Source organism: Tursiops truncatus, chromosome 2 (genome assembly GCF_011762595.2).
Source record: "Tursiops truncatus isolate mTurTru1 chromosome 2, mTurTru1.mat.Y, whole genome shotgun sequence".
Classification (NCBI taxonomy): Eukaryota; Metazoa; Chordata; class Mammalia; order Artiodactyla; family Delphinidae; genus Tursiops; species Tursiops truncatus.
The window spans coordinates 104,304,159-104,323,580 of record NC_047035.1 but is presented as its reverse complement, the minus strand read 5'-3'; the positions used below and the strand labels follow the sequence as shown (position 1 = coordinate 104,323,580).

At 34.6% G+C, this 19,422-nt stretch overlaps 1 protein-coding gene across 3 annotated transcripts in view; it reads left to right on the top strand.

Annotated features, from left to right (window-relative positions):
- Positions 1–19,422, top strand: part of VPS13C (vacuolar protein sorting 13 homolog C) — a 174,702-nt gene that overhangs the window by 24,067 nt on the left and 131,213 nt on the right. For all 3 annotated transcript variants that reach the window (XR_004525195.2, XM_019947640.3, XM_073801104.1), the window contains exons 6-9: positions 12,921–13,030; positions 15,336–15,395; positions 17,840–17,899; positions 19,253–19,333. Coding sequence is in view for 2 of the 3 variants with exons in the window: in XM_019947640.3 (XP_019803199.2) it covers positions 12,921–13,030; positions 15,336–15,395; positions 17,840–17,899; positions 19,253–19,333 (311 nt within the window). In the remaining variant the exon portion in view is untranslated. The remainder of the gene's footprint in view (positions 1–12,920; positions 13,031–15,335; positions 15,396–17,839; positions 17,900–19,252; positions 19,334–19,422) is intronic.

The window sequence follows — 19,422 nt, the reverse complement described above, 5'->3', positions numbered from 1 at the left end:
GTTAAATTTTCTTACTTTTCTTACCAGTCATTTCTACTGTGCTACTTAATGGAGACTTCCCAAATTCTTTGAGTTCTTGCAAGCCTGTTTGTTTCTCCCAAAGGTTAATGGTTTCTTTGTCTGCATTTTCACACGTGTTGTTGAAAGATAATAAGGTTTGGTATATTAATATAGTGAAATAATGTTTAGAGGAAATGGTGCTGTAATTCTTTTCCTAGCTATCTGTTTATATTATACATGATAGTTTTAAAAACTTGATTTTTCAGATTTCAGCATTTTAACATCTTGTCTCAAGTTTCAATGTTTTGTTTTTATCTAAAAATAAATCTGGTGAGTATTTTAATTTGCTTTATGGAGCAACAATAAGGGTAGGATGAAAAAGAGTAGTCTGTAGGATGGTGAGTTGAAGGAGTTTTCCAAGCCTTTCCAAGTTTGGTTTTCTCTTTCAAGTCAAATCATACCCCAATTGCAGATTGGGGTGTGAGAGTTATAGCATTTTACATCATTTTTGTGTCATTCGGTAGCATGTTTATATATTTCTGTGATGAAAGAAGATGGTACTAAAAATGTTAAGGCATTTCTCTTTGGTCTCTCTTAAAAAATATGGCAAATGTTGAGTTAGAAATGACAAAAATTATGTTTAGATATTATAATAAGTTATCTTTCCTAGCTTAAGCTGCTGATATTTATTTAAATCAATAAGAAATCTCTCTTAAAAATAGCTTGCTGATTAAAATTCTTTATTAATGATTCTAATTCTTTTTGCCACAAGTGTTTTTCTCTTACTCAGAATTACTGATTCTTTTACAAAAAAGTACTAAATACTTAAAATACAGAGGCTGTCTTAATGGTAGAATTTTTTAAAAGCCTAAACATGTTTTTTCCTTTCGCTTTTCATATTTAACCATATTTTATGTTTCTGCTGAAACTTAAGGATCTATATTTCCATGAAAACAGTTTTCTTCATTTCTAGTACTTTTATGTACCAGATAAAGCAAGGTGGTAGTGGTTTTGTTTTATGACAGTTCAGTGTGAGTATTTCTTTTTATTCAATTTTGGTTAATTAGAAGTAGTTTTATAAAAATGAGGAAAAAGGCTTGGAGAGCACTAAAATTTTATTTCTTTCTTTCTTGAATCAATTCAGATTAAATCTGTTTTCTTAACACAAATATATATAATTATATGTAGTCATCAATAGGTGTATTTATATATGCTTGGATATATTGCTATAAGATGTAGTTATACACTTATAATTTATAATATGTATAATTAAGTTATATTTTCCCTCTTGAGAAACAAACCCCAAACTCATTATTTTTTTTATTTGGAATGGAAATAGCTGTGATTGCTTAAAAAATATTTTAGTGTTTCCAGTGAACTATAAGAAAAAGCATGGTATATACTCTCTCCTGTTTTAGTAGTTGACAATCAGCAAAATGATAACCTGCTATACATTTTGTATTAAGTGCCTATGAAATTTTGACTCCTGGGTTTTCAATACTTAGGGAAACTTATATGTTTGTGTCTGGCAGAGAGGCTATTAAGGATGATCTGATAAATATATAGGGGATGAACATCTGTAGTATTAAGCTTGTGTAAATGGGGCTGTTAGGCTTATATAATATATAATCATTACATTGTAGCTTCTTGGATGATAAAATTTAGGTTTTTTTGGGTAGAACTAAAATTCAGAAAGTGAAACTCAGTTTTAACATTATTACATTAGATTTGTCAGAAAAATGTTTTTCTGAGTATAAAAGATGAATTCAGGAATTGGGAAATATGTTGATAGAGGTTTTTTCCTTTAATTGTCAAGAAATACATTTAATTATCTTGACTGCATATAAGTATTTTTTCTAGTTTGTGTGAATATGGATCCTACGTTCATGTAATGTTATTCGTACGAATGATAAGACAACCCTGGCCTTTAGGTGCTTTCTATTTCACCATTATTAATTAATAGTTTTGACTTGATTACCGTACTTTATTTTTCATACTTATTATTTTTCCACTTATTTCTTGATTTTAAAAGCACTGTCGTGTATGTATAGAGACTAGGAGGTAAGGAGAGGAAGTGATTCAATTATAAGCACCAGATGATAAAAATGAAAATAGAGTCCTCAGGCTGATCTGCTTTAAAAAATTATTTTTACTTAATTTCTTTCATTTGTTAAAATAAAGTACTGCCCACTATTATGTGGGAAAAAAAGAAAATTGAAATATAAATTCATTTCTAGAGAGCTTGCTTAACTGTAAAAATAAACTTTCTTGATATTTTTCTTCTTTTATTTCATTGTAGTGAGCTTATTTTCCTGGAAAGGCTATTGTAAAGTAAAGGGAAATATTAAATTCCTAGTGAGGCCAAAAGATTTTTAAATACTATATAGATTCTGTATTTTAAAATGTTAATTTTATCAAAAACTCTAAAATTTTAGAGTTAACATTAACTCTAAAATCAAATAATTTTTCCAAAAAGACTTATGATGAAAAATGTCAGTTTCGTATTCCACCATTCTCTACCCTCTAGACCCACTCCTTAGAGGGAACCATCTATTTTAGAAATATTAACTTTCTTTGTTGTCTAATGTATTAATGTAAGGCACTATTTTGGATTTCCTGTTATAGTAGTTAAGGAGTTCACCTCTCCTACAATTTTTTCACCCTAAATTCCCCTTTCTGTCTTCTCACAAAATGGTTATATCATAATTTTTGTCCAATTACGAGTCAAAATTTACATTACTATGACAATATAATTATTATTCACTGCATAGGTCAAATAATGTATTGTGATTATATTTCCTTTGCTATGTAGCCTTTTGTTTTTCTTGAATTTGTAAATGCTTCTTGCTTGGTCTTCTTTGTAAATTTATCTTCAATTCTTTTTGTGTACTACATGAAATCTATTTATCATATGACTATCAGTGTTATTTTCCAATTGGCCAAACCCATTTGTTGGTCCTCTCCCTGTTCCCCTGTCCCTCTTGGAGATCTTTCTCTGAACTGGTTGTTTTTTTAGTTCTGCTGCATAATTGTCATCCTGGAACTGGTCTTCACTGCTCTTCTGTTTTAATTCATTGGGTCCCTTGCCTTATGTTCTTTTTTAGTTTGTTCCTTTGTTTTGCTAGAACATTTCTAATAACTTTTAAGAAAGGATACACTGGATATAATTTTAAAAATCCTTTCAAGTCTGAAAGATTTGTAATTTACTTCCATACTTGTTTGATTTGGCTGGGGATAGAATGCTGGGTTTAAAATTAGAATTTTGAAGGCAAAATCTTCTAACTTCCAGGTACTTTTGAGAAGTCTGATGCTATTCTGTTCAACAGATTGTTGGAAACACAAAAATTAGAAAATTCCTGGAGCCTACTGTTGAAAGACTTCATGTATAGTGATAAATAGGAGAGAGTGTTGAGTCTTATCAAAGAGGTATAGCTAAGAGTGTTACGGGAGTTCATAATGGGCATATTACGTTCAGCCAGAGATCAGGGTGGACACTGAAGGTATATATTTCAGCTGAGTCTAAAGGATGAGTATGCAGAAAGGAGAGAGGGCATTCTAGGTAAAGGGGACAGCGATGGTAAAGGGGACAGTGAAAAAAAAAAATGTAGAGCATGTATGGGGAGCAGCTAAGAATTTGGAAGTTTGATAGCACAGCCGGACGTGAGTTGGAAAGCTAAGTTTAGGTCAGTTTTAAGAGATTTGAATGCCATGATGGTGATGACAATAATTATTGAGAATTTACTATTTGCGGGTCACTCTTCAAAATGCTTTATGTCAGCTTACTCATTTAATAGTCGTAATTCTATGATATAAAGGCTTTTATTGTTCCCATTACATAGTTGAGAAAGCTGGAAGTTAAATAACTTGTTCTAGGTTATGCTGCTGGAAAATGACAGAGCTAGAATTTGAACTCAGTCTGGCTCTTGACTCTGGTTTATAATGGACTTTAATTGGTAGTCAGTGAGAAAGTAAGTTTTACTTTTTTAAAAGAAATCCGGAGAGTGATGTGATCACAGCTGTGTTTTAGGAAGGTAAGCTTGTAGTGGTGTTTAGGCTAGATTTGAGGAGGGAAAGGGAAGATGGTGCTACCTAGCCATCACTGACAAGAATGGATAGAAGGGATTCAGACAATGTGTCTGAAAGGGAACATACACTAAAGTAAGATGAATTCATTTCAGCTGACTCTAAAATTAGCATGAATATCACAGCAATATTTCATTCTGAAAATGGGCAAAATGGTGGGGAAAAAGGGAACCAAAACAGCAGATTTTTGCTTTCTTGGAAAATTTGGCAAATCAATGAGACATTAGCCATAATTGATATTTGTCTATTTTGCTTAATTTGAAATTATTATTTTAATTATTAAGAATTTTTGTTTTAATGTTATGAAAACAAAGTTTATATGTTGAAAGAATGAAAATAGTGTCACTGAAAATATTTCCTTAGAAGTAAGTTGTTTTGGTGTCACTGGATTTTACTTGTTCTGTTACATGATTTCTAATTCTTTGAACTAAGTTTAGACATATTTTATGTGTAAAATTAAAGGTGTCTTTTAAACGCTTTGCATTTTGGTTATCGCTGCCATGCGGATGCAGGCGCACATTCAGGGGAGTTCATATATGGCTTGGAAAACTTTGTTTACAAGGACATCAAGCCTGGTGGGTATGCATGGTTAATTATATTCAGCTACATACAAAATTATATTCTTATCCATGCTTGTGCTTTTAATGGAGTTCATATGACGTGTCATCCTTTTAGAAAATATGGAAATGTAATTCATGTTTTTCCCCTTTACCATCATTTCCTTTTCTCTACCTTCAGCATTTTATTCATTCACCAAATACTTAATGTCTTCTAGTAGCAAGCACTATGCTGGATGCTGAATATTCATGAGGTGAAACAGACACAATCCACTGCCCTTATGAAGCTTACAGTTTGATCTATAGATAACTTTCAGATCTGGACTGCCTTTTTGACTTTAGTTCTGTAGAATAGTAGTTTCTCAATTAAGCAATTCCTCTCCTATAGCAGTGGTTTTCAGACTTTTAAAAAGCAATAAATTGGAACCTTTTATTTTTTGAGTGAGACTTTATTTAGAACCTTGATAAGAGATGTTTCTGTGACTTTCTTCTCATGTCCTCCCTGATTTGCTTCACCTCTGTAGTAGCTTTGGAGGCACCTGTAGACTACTGTCCTGGACAGCCTCACAAAAGGCAAATTTGAAGGCTCACTGCTTTAAGATTTACAGTAGGATTCTTTTGTATCCTAGGAAGTTTACCAAGCGCATTAAAATAATAATTTCTAATATTTTACACAGTAATTTGATTTATTTAACTGTATTCCCTATAACTTTTCAGGAATTTGTTATATTAGCTCAGTCACACTTAAAATTTCTTTTGATTAAATGGCAAGTCGGGTCTCTATCTCAAAATGTAAACAATAATAAGCACTACGATATAATTACCTTTTTTTTTTTTTTTTTTTTTGCGGTACGCGGGCCTCTCACTGTTGTGGCCTCTCCCGTTGTGGAGCACAGGCTCCGGACGCGCAGGCTCAGCGGCCGTGGCTCACGGGCTTAGCCGCTCCACGGCATGTGGGATCTTCCCGGACTGGGGCATGAACCCGTGTCCCCTGCATCGGCAGGCGGACTCTCAACCACTGCGCCACCAGGGAAGCCCTGATATAATTACTTTTGCTGCTAGAAACTTCTTTAATGTTTAGGTTCATTATGACAAATGGAAGAATAAGTTGCATGCAGATTTCACAGCATTGAATGAAATTACCCTGAAAGGAGTTTCTCTTTGTACAAATTTGCCCCTTGAGTAAGTGTGGCTGACTATGTTAATTTGTCTTTGAGTCACTTTGTTTAATATAAAAGATAGCATGGGGATACTCATGGTTCACTGTCCAGTTTTGTAGGTTGTAATTGAACCAGCTTTCTGTAGTCTGCCAGGGCCAGTGTTTTCTGATCCTACTAGGAGCAACCTGCCTCCAGGATACAAATGAATTCCACTGGCCCATTCAAACTTGTAACAAAATCATTGGGCAGCATTGCTAAAAACAAAACAAAACAGACAGAGGTCACTATAAAGTAAAACCTCATTGATTCAGAGTTTCCTTTTATTCCAAAAAGGTATATTAGCCTGGATAAAAACCTAGGCCTAGAATTTGATGATTCTGAAATGAGAATAAGTTTGTTGATGATATCTTTAGTTGTCCAGGACTTTGTGTGTACTTTATAATCCTTTCGTTGTTTTCAGTTTGAGTGTATATTCCTTCCGCGTTAAAAAACAAACAACCAACCAACCCAAAACTTCTAGAGCAGTGGTTTTCAAAAAGTCAAAACTATTTTCATAATAATGCTAAGACATTATTTGATGTTTCACTATGTTGACATTGGTGCTGATGGTGCAAAAGTAATGTTGTGTAAAATTGCTGGCTGCCTTAAATGAATCGAGGCAGTGGCACTGAACTATACTATTAGGAGCCATTGTATTGTTCCTTACCAATCACTCACAGTAAAAAACAAAATAAAATGGAAAAAGCACCAATTTTACTTAAGAATATCATTGATGAAATAGAAAAATTTTAATTTTAATAAATTACAGCTCTTGAGCATATGTGTCTTTGAAGTTTCGTGACAAAAGAGGAAGCATACACAAGGTACTTCTGCAGACTGAAGCAGGATAATTGTCTCAAGGAAAAATACTTGTGCAGTTGTTCGGGTTGTCAGTGAAACCAGTTGCTTTTTTCATGGAAAGCCATTTTATTTGGAAGAACGGCTGACAGACTATTATTACTCAGATTAGGGTGTTTGGTAGACATTTCAACAATACAACTTTAAGAAAAAACAACTGACAGTGTTTGTTGCCAGCAGAAAGATTTGAGTGTCTGAACAAAAATTAGAATTTTGGGGAATTTGTATTTGCCACTTTGAGCTTGATGGCTTCCCATACTTAAAAGACTTTTCTGATGAGAGTTGTGTTAACAATGTGATTTTTGATATTAAATAATAAAGTGACTCAGTGTTTGTAAGATCTGCATAATTCAGTGAAGTAATATTTCCATATTATCAGTGGGTGGTAAAAAATTATGAATGTATAAAAGAGCAAGGTAGACTGATTTTAATTCAGGCGAAAGATACACTGATAGAGTTTCAGTTTCCAAGGTGCAACTTTAAGAAGCTATCAGTAGTTGAGTTTGGTGTAGTATCCATAATTGCATGAAAAGACCGTGAAGATGTTCCTTCCTTTTCGTATTACATATCTGTAGTTAGGTCAGATTTTCTTCACATACTTCAATCTAAACAACATATACCAAAAGAGCAAAGGCAGAAGCAGATATTTGAATCCAGCAGTCTTCTACTAAGCCAGACATTAAAGACATTTGTAAGATTGTAAAACCATGCCACCCTTCTCACTACAACTTTTTGTTTGGAAAATATAGTTATTTTTCATAAATACATGTTAACTGTACTATCACATAATGGGTTTTTTAATGAGTTAATATTAAAAAGATTTTCAGTGTTGATTTCCAATATGGTAAATATCAATAGCTGTAACCCACACTAATGAAAAGCTATTTAAGGTTCTTAAATTGTAAGTGTGTTAAAGGAACCCTGAGACCAAAACATTTGAGAACGGCTTTAGACAGTGACTGGGGATCATGAATTTATTGTCCATCCGATTAAACAGAAACTCTCTCTTAAGAAATATGTAGTACTCAGATTAGATTTTGCAACTATTTGAAGATGTTTAAACGTGGTGCATCTAACACTGAGATCAAAGACAGAACAAAGTGCTAGAACAAATGTGAAACCAGAAAGATAATAGGAGGTCAGGTGAGAAGAGTGAGTTATGGTAGATTCTAAACCCAGGCAGCTGAACTCCTGTCTCCAAAAGCTTTCTACTTAAGTGGGATGGTTTTCAGGGCTACTCTGGCTTTCTTAGCTGTTTCTTTTCAAATGGTATTTCGTTGAGAACTTAGTCTTTTTCTGAATGTTTAATTTATAAATGAAAAAGGCTTAGGGAACATCACTGTGACAAGAACTACTGGTAATAGCAAAGTCCAGATTTTGTTATACGTTTATTAAATATTTTCTTCTTGAAACTTAGGGTTTTATTCTTAAAACCCAGGATTTGATTCTTAGTTTTTTGTAGTGACAGGACCATTTGCTTTAAAATATCAAGGAAGAACGAATTTAAAATTTTAAGCTAAATATCATGTATATTCTCTCAAATATATGTAACATTAACTGAGCTTATATTTTTATTATAATGTTCAGATGTGGATTTTTTTGATTCATTTGAACAGATACGTATCATGTGCTTTGTGCCTGGATGTTAGGATAATTCCTGTCCTAATGAAGACTCCTGCCTGGTAACAAGACAGTTGTGCAAACACTTCAAATACAGTGTAATCACTGCTTAATGGAAGTCTATATAAGGTGCAGGGGTAGATGGCCTTGGAGATGCTTGGAAGAGTCAAAGAAGGCTTCACACAGGCTGTAGTGCTGGACCTGAGATTTGGAAGCCTCCTAGGAATTTGCCTGGTAAAGAACTTCAGGGAGAGGAAACCAAGTTCAGGGAATGAAACATGTAGAGGCGTTAGGCGTTAGAAAGTTACGGTTTGTTTTGGAAAGTGTAAGTAGTATTCCTGAAGTATCCAGTGCAAGGATGAGTGGCAGAAGATAGAACAGGACAGGGTGATAGGAGTCGGATCATGAAAGGACCTTTGTGTCATGCAAACACTTTCTCATTTTATCTGGCAGGCTGCAGAGAGCCTTTAAAAGAATTTTGAGCAGGGAATTAACAGGCCTGAATAGTATTTTAGAAGATGCAAGTCTGGTGGCGGTATAGAAGGATGTTAGGTTGGCGGTAACAGTGGAGACTGGACGCAGGGGAGAACATACAGAGGCTGCCCCAAGAGCGTGGACTGGAGTTGATGTGTAATAGGCAGTTGAATGTAACGATTTGTAAGTTGGGTAAGATAGGTTTGGGTTAATGCCATGAAGTGAGGCAGTGCCAAATAAAAGTGGATGAGGTGTTAAAGGAATTATTAAGCTAATTTCAGTGTACAAGTCCATGTACTTTTTTTGCCCTTTTTATATTCTTTATGTCCTCAAGTTATTAAAGTATTCTGCTTGTGAGGTGTATCATCCAGAGGAAGTCATCTGTCGGCAGCCTACCCATTCATTTCATTTGTGTTCCTGTGTTCCTACCACACACTTATCAAAACCTTTCTCTGAAAGTCTTTTTACCCTGTCATTATTACATTTCCAATATTTTGGTAATGCTGAAATTAAACTTCATACTGTAAGCAGTCATAAATATTATAAAGGGCATTCTGTATGGCTATTTTACCCAATTTTTGTATAATTGCACCTGCCAAGTTATTTTCTAGATTAAAGAAGGTTATTCTAGACTAAAGAAGGTTTGTGAATTTCTGCTTGTATTGAAATAACAGATCAGTTTAGAATAAAGTAAGGTGAGTTGTACCAAAATTTGCTGTCAGGAAGAAGTCTCTTGTTTTCTTTTCTGTCCTCTCATCTGCTAACTTGAATTTTATCCTTTTCTCACTAAAATGCTTCCACTGAGAAGGACGTAAACGTAAAAAGCACAAAAAACATTTTAAGAAACCTTTTAAAGGTCTTGATCGCTCAAAAGGTAGGTAAAAGTAGTTTTTATGCCACGTGTTATTTATACACATTGCCACTTAATTTCTGTCTTCAAAGGTCAAATGAATGTTAGATTACAATGTAACTTCAAAAATAAGTTTTAATTTGGAAATGCATATTAAAATCTAAAATAAAAGAAGGACACTGGAATAGGTTGTAATTTCCATTGAGTAATGCCTTAGCTAGCGTTTGGTCATTGATTATGAACTATGTGAGAATTTCAACTCTGTTTTTTTTTGAATCTTATTTATTTTTTATACAGCAGGTTCTTATTAGTTATCTGTTTTATACAGATTAGTGTATATATGTCAATCCCAATCTCCCAATTTATCACACCACCACCAACCCCCGCCACTTCCCCGCCTTGGTGTCCATACGTTTGTTCTCTACACGTGTGTCTCTATTTCTGCCCCGCAGACCGGTTTATCTGTACCATTTTTCTAGGTTCCACATATATGCATTAATATACGATATTTGTTTTTCTCTTTCTGACTTACTTCACTCTGTATGACAATCTCTAGATCCATCCATGTCTCTGTAAATGACCCACTTTTGTTCCTTTTTATGGATGAGTAATATTCCCTCATATATATGTACCACATCTTCTTTATCCATTCGTCTGTCGATGGGCATTTAGGTTGCTTCCATGACCTGGCTATTGTGAATAGTACTGCAGTGAACATTGGGGTGCATGTGTCTTTTTGAATTATGGTTTTCTCTGGGTATATGCCCAGTAGTGGGATTGCTGGGTCATATGGTAATTCTATTTTTAGTTTTTTAAGGAACCTCCATACTGTTGTTCTCCATAGTGGCTGTATCAATTTACATTCCTACCAGCAGTGCAAGAGGGTTCCCTTTTCTCCACACCCTCTCCAGCATTTGTTGTTTGTAGATTTTCTGATGTTGCCTGTTGTAACTGGTGTGAGGTGATACCTCACTGTAGTTTTGATTTGCATTTCTGTAATAATTAGTGATGTTGAGCAGCTTTTCTTGTGCTTCTTGGCCATCTGTATGTCTTCTTTGGAGAAATATCTATTTAGGTCTTCTGTCCATATTTTGATTGGTCTTCTGACCATTTTTTGTTTTGTTTTGTTTTGTTTTGTTTTGTTTTTGTGGTACGCACGCCTCTCACTGTTGTGGCCTCTCCCGTTGCGGAGCACAGGCTCCTGACGCGCAGGCTCAGCAGCCATGGGTCACAGGCCTAGCCGCTCCGCGGCATGTGGGATCTTCTCAAACCGGGGCACGAACCCGTGAACCCTGCATCGGCAGGCGGACTGTCAACCACTGTGCCACCAGGGAAGGCCTTCTGACCATTTTTTGATTTGGTTTGTTTTTTTAATATTGAGCTGCTTGAGCGGTTTATATATTTTGGAGATTAATTGTTTGTCCGTTGATTTGTTTGCAAACATTTTCTCCCATTCTGAGGTTTGTCTTTTCGTCTTGTTTGTAGTTTGCTTTGCTTTGCAAAAGCTTTTAAGTTTCACTAGGTCCCATTTGTTTATTTTTGTTTTTATTTCCATTACTGTAGGAGGTGGATCAAAAAAGATCTTGCTGTGATTTATGTCAAAGAGTGTTCTTCCTATGTTTTCCTCTAAGGGTTTTATAGTGTCCTGTCTTACATTTAGGTCTGTAATCCATTTTGAGTTTATTTTTGTGTGTGGTGTTACGGAGTGTTCTAATTTCATTCTATTACCTGTAGCTGTCCAGTTTTCCCAGCACCACTTATTGAAGAGACTGTCTTTTCTCCATTGTATATCCTTGCCTCCTTTGTCATAGATTAGTTGACCATAGGTGTGTGGGATTCTCTCTGGGCTTTCTCTCCTGTTACATGGATCTATATTTCTGTTTTTGTGCCAGTACCATATTGTCTTGATTACTGTAGCTTTGTAGTATAGTCTGAAGTCAGGGAGTCTCAGTCCTCCAGCTCCATTTTTTTTCCTCAAGATTGCTATCTGGGAGAATGTTCCTTGTGCACTTGAGAAGAAAGTGTAATCTGCTGTTTTTGGATGGAATGTCCTATAAATATTAATTAATCCTCTCTGGTCAATTGTGTCATTTAAAGCTTGTGTTTCCTGGTTAATTTTCTGTCTGGATGATCTGTCCATTGGTGTAAGTGAGGTGTTAAAGTCCCCCACTATTACTATGTTACTGTTGATTTCCTCTTTTATAGCTGTTAGCAGTTGCCTTATGTATTGAAGTGCTCCTATTTGGGGCGCATATATATTTATATGTAGAGCTGGTGTGGTGGTGGTGATTTCTCTTAGCTTTTGCTTGTCTGTAAAGCTTTTGATTTCTCTGTCGAATCTGAATGAGATCCTTTCTGGGTAGAGTAATCTGGGTGGTAGGTTCTTCCCTTTCATCACTTTAAATGTATCATGCCACTCCCTTCTGGCTTGTAGAGTTTCTGCTGAGAAATCAGCTGTTAACCGTATGAGAGTTCCCTTGTGTGTTATTTGTCGTTTTTCCCTTGTGGCTTTCAATAATTTTTCTTTGATTTTTGTCAGTTTTATTACTATGTGTGTCAGCTTGTTTCTCCTTGGGTTTATCCTGCCTGGACTCTCTGTACTTCTGGGACTTGGGTAGCTATTTCGTTTCCTATGTTAGGGAAGTTTTTGACTATAATGTCTTAAAGTATTTTCTCAAGTCTTTTCTGTCTCTCTTCTTCTTCTGGGACCCCTATAATGTGAATGTTGTTGTGTTTAATGTTGTCCCAGAGATCTCTTAGGCTGTCTTGATTTCTTTTCATTCTTTTTTCTTTATTCTCTTCTGTGGCAGTGAATTCCACCATTGTCTTCCGGGTCACTTATCCATTCTTCTGCCTCAGTTATTCTGCTGTTGATTCCTTCTAGTGTATTTTTCATTTCAGTTATTATATTGTTCATCTCTGATTGTTTGTTCTTTAACTCTTCTAGGTGTCTTTTCTTTAATTCTTCTAGGTCTTTGTTAAACATTTCTTGCATCTTCTCGATCTTTGCCTCTATTCTTTTTCTGAGGTCCTGGATCATCTTCACTATTATTATTCTGAATTCTTGTCCTGGAAGGTTGCCTATCTCCACTTCATTTCTTGGGTTTTATCTTGTTCCTTCATGTGGTACAAAGTCTTTTGCCTTTTCATTTTGTCTATCTTTCTGTGAATGTGGTTTTCCTTCCACAGGCTGGAGAATTGTAGTTCTTCTTGCTTCTGCTCTCTGCCCTCTGTTGGAAAATTTCAAGTCTTGAACTTGTATTTTCCTGTTTTTTATAGATAAACCAAAAGAAGCCAAAAAGGATACATTGTTGGAAAAATTGGCAACTCAAGTAATTAAAAATGTACAAGTAAAAATCACAGACATTCACATTAAATATGAAGATGATGTAAGTAACTTAGTTTACTTGGTTTAAGTTAGTAATTAAGTGTGTATTTTATGACACTAATTCTTGATTTGCCCATAAATAGCAATTTTGAATCCAAGATAGATTTTTTTTCCTGATTAGTACACTACCATATCTCCTTCCTTGTGTTAGGCTTTTTTCATCCGGCATTAATGTGTGTACATATATCATAAAACTTCCATATGTTCCTTTCTAAAGCTAATTTAAGAGATTTTTGGATTTTTCTCTGTCATTTATTTTGAATTTTGTTTAAAGACTTAGACTAATATAACTTTAAGGAACTAATTTTTTTTATTAATAACAAAAAATTAGTTTCCAGAGGTGATGAAGTAATCGTTCATAATGGTAGTTGGTAGAGAGGGGACTAAAATTTGGGTCAGTTGGCTGCTAGTCTCATTCACTTTACTTTCCACCATGTTGGATTTTAACACCCACAGCTACTCACACACATGTGTAGCAATATTTAGAAACCACACTTCACTTATAAGCAACAGTTTAACATTAGTTGATTAAGAACTATTTTACTGATTAATTTTAGTTAAAATGTAACAAATATTTTGAACTTAATAGGCACTGCTTTGTCTTAAAGTTCGAAACATACATGAGAAGCCTTGAATTTTTTTCATTTACCTAACAAATTGGAAATGCTTTTTCATCTTTTCCAAAAATGAGTTTGCTTTCTTTTTTGTTTTTAGTTTGCTTTAAGTTTGGATTGAATTAAAGTCATACTGCCATGTATAGAATTTATTTTACTTTCCTGATAAGTTCCTTTTGTAACTTAATATTCAGTAAGACACACCTGTGGTTTTTCAAGATACACCATCTCTATCTTACACTGACTTTTATGTTTTGGTTTTTCTGTAGTCATTACACTGAATTTTGCTAACAAATAATGTCTAAAAACCAAAATAATAAATCTCCTTGTTTAAAACAAACTTAGGAAAATAAAATTGACTCACCCCATCTTGGAAGTAAAAGAATTATTCTTAAAGCTAATGGCATGTTGGTGAATGATAATCTCAGTTTAAACTTAAACTAAGCTTCTTTATTGAGCAAATACAATTCAAAAGGTACATTATTTCTTTCTCTTTAATGAAGAAATACAGAGATGCATAGGAGTGGGACAAGTAGTATCAATTACATTTAAATTGGTGTCAGCGACAAAATATATTAAAATAACCTAAAGGAAAAAAATTAAAAGCACAAAGGGATCTTCCTTCTATTGCCTCTTTCAATGTGATTACCTTAATTATTGTGTCTAGAAGGATAGTGAAAAATATAGAAATGGGGGGAGGAAAAGTATGATTATCAGAAAGATGTTCTTTGTATGATAGCAGTAATTTATGGGTAGTGCATTAGCAGCTGAGGAGTTGTGTTTTATTAAAGTTCCTTCTGAAATAACTGCAAGTTATTTTGAGCTTGATATCCATAGGTATAAAAAGATGAATATGGGAATGAGGGGAAATACATTTTGCCACAAATCATAATATATCTAATATTAAAAACAAAGCTCACAAAGCTCTTTGTGCTTTGCAGCTGTACCAGAGCATGCATTTAGGTGACTAAACTCAAGTCTGTGGTGGATGATTTAGAACATGATTTTTCTCCTCTCTCTAGTTTCCCTATTTTCTTTCATGACCAAAAAACACTGACTTTTGGACATCTTTGAGATGTCGAAAACAATGACATCGTACACACCATGGCACAGTTTAAGCACTGTGTATAAATATAATTTAGGTATTGAAGATGAGAAATAGAAGTTTAACATTGGCATATTTTGAGTTAAGGGATTGAGGAAATTAAACGTTAAGAATCTTGAAGCATCTTCTAACAAACCATTTTTAAAGTGTCCGGGAAATTAAAGGCTTAAATAGACAGTTCACATTTCTAAATGTGAAAATCTTAAATGTTTTAAAAATAATTTAGTGGCATGGTTTTACCTGCAACTCCTTGTTTTATTTATCTATGGAGAACATCTTTAACGGTATATACATAAAGAGACTGTCTCTTTTAAACTATGTAGACAAGAGTCTGTTTAGTCCTAGTGAGTGAATCTTCTCACTTCTAGTAAGAAAATAGTTCCACTAGGAAAGTATCATGTTAGTGTCATGCCTACAAAATATGGAAAATCCCAGCCATGTTACTGTCTTCCTTCCCTTTCTTTTACACAAATCCGTTTGGTTGCGTTACTTTTAAACTCATTGTCCTATGTTGCCTATTGTAGAGTGGAGAATGGATTTACCCTCACTATCAGTATATTTTAATGTCACGTTTTTGTCTTTGATAGGTAACAGATCCAAAGCGGCCTCTTTCATTTGGTGTCACACTGGGAGAACTTAGTCTATTGGTAAAGTTACCTTATTTAAAATTTCTGTGGAACCTGTGAAATATCATTCTCAAGTCACGGGGTGAATTTCCTAAAATCAGCTATTACTACAAATAGCTGTTTTATTTTTACGTGTAATCTTTCTACAGCTTTTCTAGGAATTTACAACTTTTAGTGATACTTTTATTATAGTCTCTAATTATTTTGATTTACCTTTGAATTTAACAGATTTCAAAATATCAAGAACAAGTGTTTTGAAAGTATTAAAAGCTGTATCTTAAATCTTTAGTAAATTAGGGGAAGATAGATTTCTATAGAGTCATGTTATTGTCCATAGTATAATTTCCAAATAGTTTATACATTGTATCTGTTTATTATATTGAAATGTACATAAGCTAATTTATTTTGATTAAGTATTTTATAATGCAGTTTGGTTTTCCTCTTAAAGGTCTTTAAGGATATAGAGTGTGTATATCCAGGTTGGACATTTTTTTACTATTATGGACAACTAAGTGGTAGGAAACATGTTTTAAAGTTAAGGACAGTGAGCAGTAGATCATACTGGGTACATTTTTGCCTTTTGATTAGTTATATGAAGAGGGCCTTAGTAGGGAAAGAAGACGAAGAAAAAAAGGAAGAGAAGTAGACTATTAAACAGAAAAAGGACATTGTTACATGGAGGCCTTAAGAAGATACATGCATGCAGAGAAGTAGAGGTATACATCAGTTGAAGATCAAAGCAGAAAAATGAAAGAAAAGGTACTGGAGAAACAAAGGAAAGGGAGTCAAGGAAGCTAGTGTTTAATACACTGTTTATCCTCTGCTTGTTTCCAAAATGAATTTGAAGTAGCTTTCAATAAAAAAGAAATAATACTATAACACTTCTAAAGAAACCAGAATCTGTGTTCTGAAAGGCAGAGAGAGAATTGTTCCAGAAAAATGAGACCAGCAATATTAGTCATAAGTGAACTCACTGTTTAATGTTGAGATTCTAGAAGACCAAATGAAAAATACAAAATAGTCACACAGTTCCCATTGACTGATAACAGGCATTCTAAGGATGGTGTGTAGTTTCCTTAGTGTGTGCTGTTGTTTGATCCTCTGTATCTTTGCTCAGATTGTTCATATGGTTTTCTTTGCCTGCGTTATTCTTTTCCCTTAATCTGCCTGGTGATTCTATTCAGGCTTTAATAGTTCCTTCCGATACTACCGTCTTTCTCATTCTTTTTTTTTACTTCACTTTTAGAAGTTACCATTCCTTCTTTTATGTTCCCCATTATATTTTATCAAAGCACCTGTGACACATTACTGAACTGGTTATCATGTTGGTTTCCTTCTATCCAGCCTTCATTCATTGATACAATAGTACCTATATTTTAGTGTTTTTGTGATGATTAAATTAGATAGTTTGTGTAAAGCATTTGGTACATTGTCTGGCTCAGTTTCTGCTTCAGCTACTACATTGACTATTATAACAACAATAATAGCAAACTTAACTCTTTCTGTATCTATACCATTCCTTCTTTCCATCTTTCCACTTACAAACTAACTTTTATATCTAAGATAATCTTCCCACCTCTGATCTGGATCCCGTCATCCCCCATGTCCTTAGGAGACTTTTTCCCCCTTTTCTCTCACCCCCTCCTACCTTTTGCCTTTTCTTCCTTATTTCTGTCAATTTCCTTCTCTTTCCTAAATCTTCAACCCTTCTTCTTCCCTCTTCTCCCTTCCCTACCTCCTTCTTCTAAGCATTTAAATACATTCAAGCGTCTCTTTTATATTAAAATTAAAAAGCCTCTCCTTAACCTTCTCCCACTGCACCCAGGCCCCATCTAACTATTGCCTTCTCCTTCTCTTCTTTCTAAGTTTGTGAGAAAATTCTCTACCTTTGCTATCTTTATTTCCCCACCTCCTAATGACTCCCTACCCACTATACTCTTATTCTACTGCTCCACTGAAACTGCTCTTAACAAGTTCATTGGTAATGCCCTGGCCGCTTAAGTAAGCTTATTTTAGTTTATCTCACAGCAGCTTTTGGCATTGCTGACCATACTGACTTTGTAGAAACATGGTCATGCTGTGATTTCCATATTCTCCTGGTTTTCTTCCTACTTCGCAATAATTATTTATTTATTTAATTTTTACAAGAATGTGGACCTTCTTCAATAGTTTATAGGCTGGCTCTCTGTTTTTATTCATACCCAATTCCTTCCACACACAGACACAGAGTAGCTCAGTAATTATTTTCTGAATGAATGAACTCAGTTAAATTAGAACCTCCTCAATTCCATTTTCACTGTTCCTTTGATTTTGTAATACAAATATGTAAAGAAACAGGTAACTAACATTAGCAATCATTAGCTAAATGTCTTTTTATTCCCAATTTATTTTGTTACGGTTATTAGAGCACTGTTTTGTTGATACATATACTTCATTTGAAAGTTACTCTTTTTTTTTTCTTTTAGACTGCAAATGAATACTGGACTCCATGCATATTAAATGAAGCAGAAAAAATTATATACAAGGTATTAGACTAGACTTTTTAATCCATTTATTTTCCTAAGTACAAACACTTAATGTATTTTCTTCAAGAAACCTTGATGGAGCAGAATATGCCATTGGAATATGAGTTAAAAGGTTTGGGTCCAGCTTTGGCTCTGCTACTTACTATGTGACCTTCTGTAATCACTTAACCTATTCTGAGGTTTAGATTCTTCACCTAGAATATAAAGAAACCGGATAAAATTAATGTTTCCCAAATTGTATTCATGGAGCATAATATACCATTGGAATGTGGGTTAAAAGTTTTGGGTCCAGTTTTGGCTCTGCTACTTACTATGTGACAACTTTCTGTAATAACTTACCTATTCTGAGGTTTAGATTCTTCACCTAGAATATAAAGAAACTGAATAAAATTAATGTTTCCCACTTTGTACTTCATGGAGCATTAGGTAATTAAGATATTATCAGATTTGTTGAAAAAATATTCTCTGGTCAAGTAAGATTACTGACTAAAGTAGAAAGCTGTACATAGTTAAACAGGTACATTTTATTTTGTTTTAAACTCCAGGACTTCACAGTACTTTAAATATGCTAATAAACATTGTGAATCTTTAAGAAGGATATTTAGTATGTAGCTTTCCCCACCTTTGTTCATCATAGAATCCTTTCCCCTCACCCCTCCCTTGAAACAGCCATTTGTAACCACTGGAGGAATCATGTCTTTCTTTTTTTTTTTTTTAATAAATTTATTTATTTTTGGCTGCATTGGGTCTTTGTTGCTGCACGTGGGCTTTCTCTAGTTGCAGCAAGCGGGGGCTACTCTTCCTTGGGGTGCACGGGCTTCTTATTGCAGTGGCGTCTCTCATTGCAGAGCACAGGCTGTAGGCGTGCAGGCTTCAGTAGATGTGGCACACAGGCTCTAGAGCGCAGGCTCAGCAGTTGTGGCGCACAGGCTTAGTTGCTCCACGACATGTGGGATCTTCCTGGAGCAGGGCTTGAACCCATGTCCCCTGCATTGGCAGGCAGATTCTTAACCACTGCGCCACCAGGGAAGTCCTGAATTATGTATTTCTTATTCAGTGAAATATTTACAGTCTGTTAAATACTAAATTCTCAATAAATATTTGATCACTGAATGAATGAATCCCCTTGGGAATAGTGTTTCTGGAAGCACAATTTAGCAAATTCTAGATTAATAATAAAGTCTCTGTATAACATACATATATTTTCCTCCATTTTTGCAATATCTCCTTTCCTTTAAAAGTTCAAAATGGCAACTGGAGAATTTTGGGGTAGTGAACATGAGAATAATCTCTTAATATTGATTCATAATTTCAGTGTGTTAGTTACCTGACCTTTTCCATTTTCTTCTATAGCTTATACGGCTTGATAGTCTCAGTGCCTACTGGAATGTTAACTGCGTCATGTCGTACCCGGAGTCAAGGGAACACATCTTGGTAATTTCAGTTCGTACCTTGAAGAGCTAACCACACTCCATAGATTTGTTTTACATAGCGGTCTTTAATGAGGACAGGATATCAGTCTT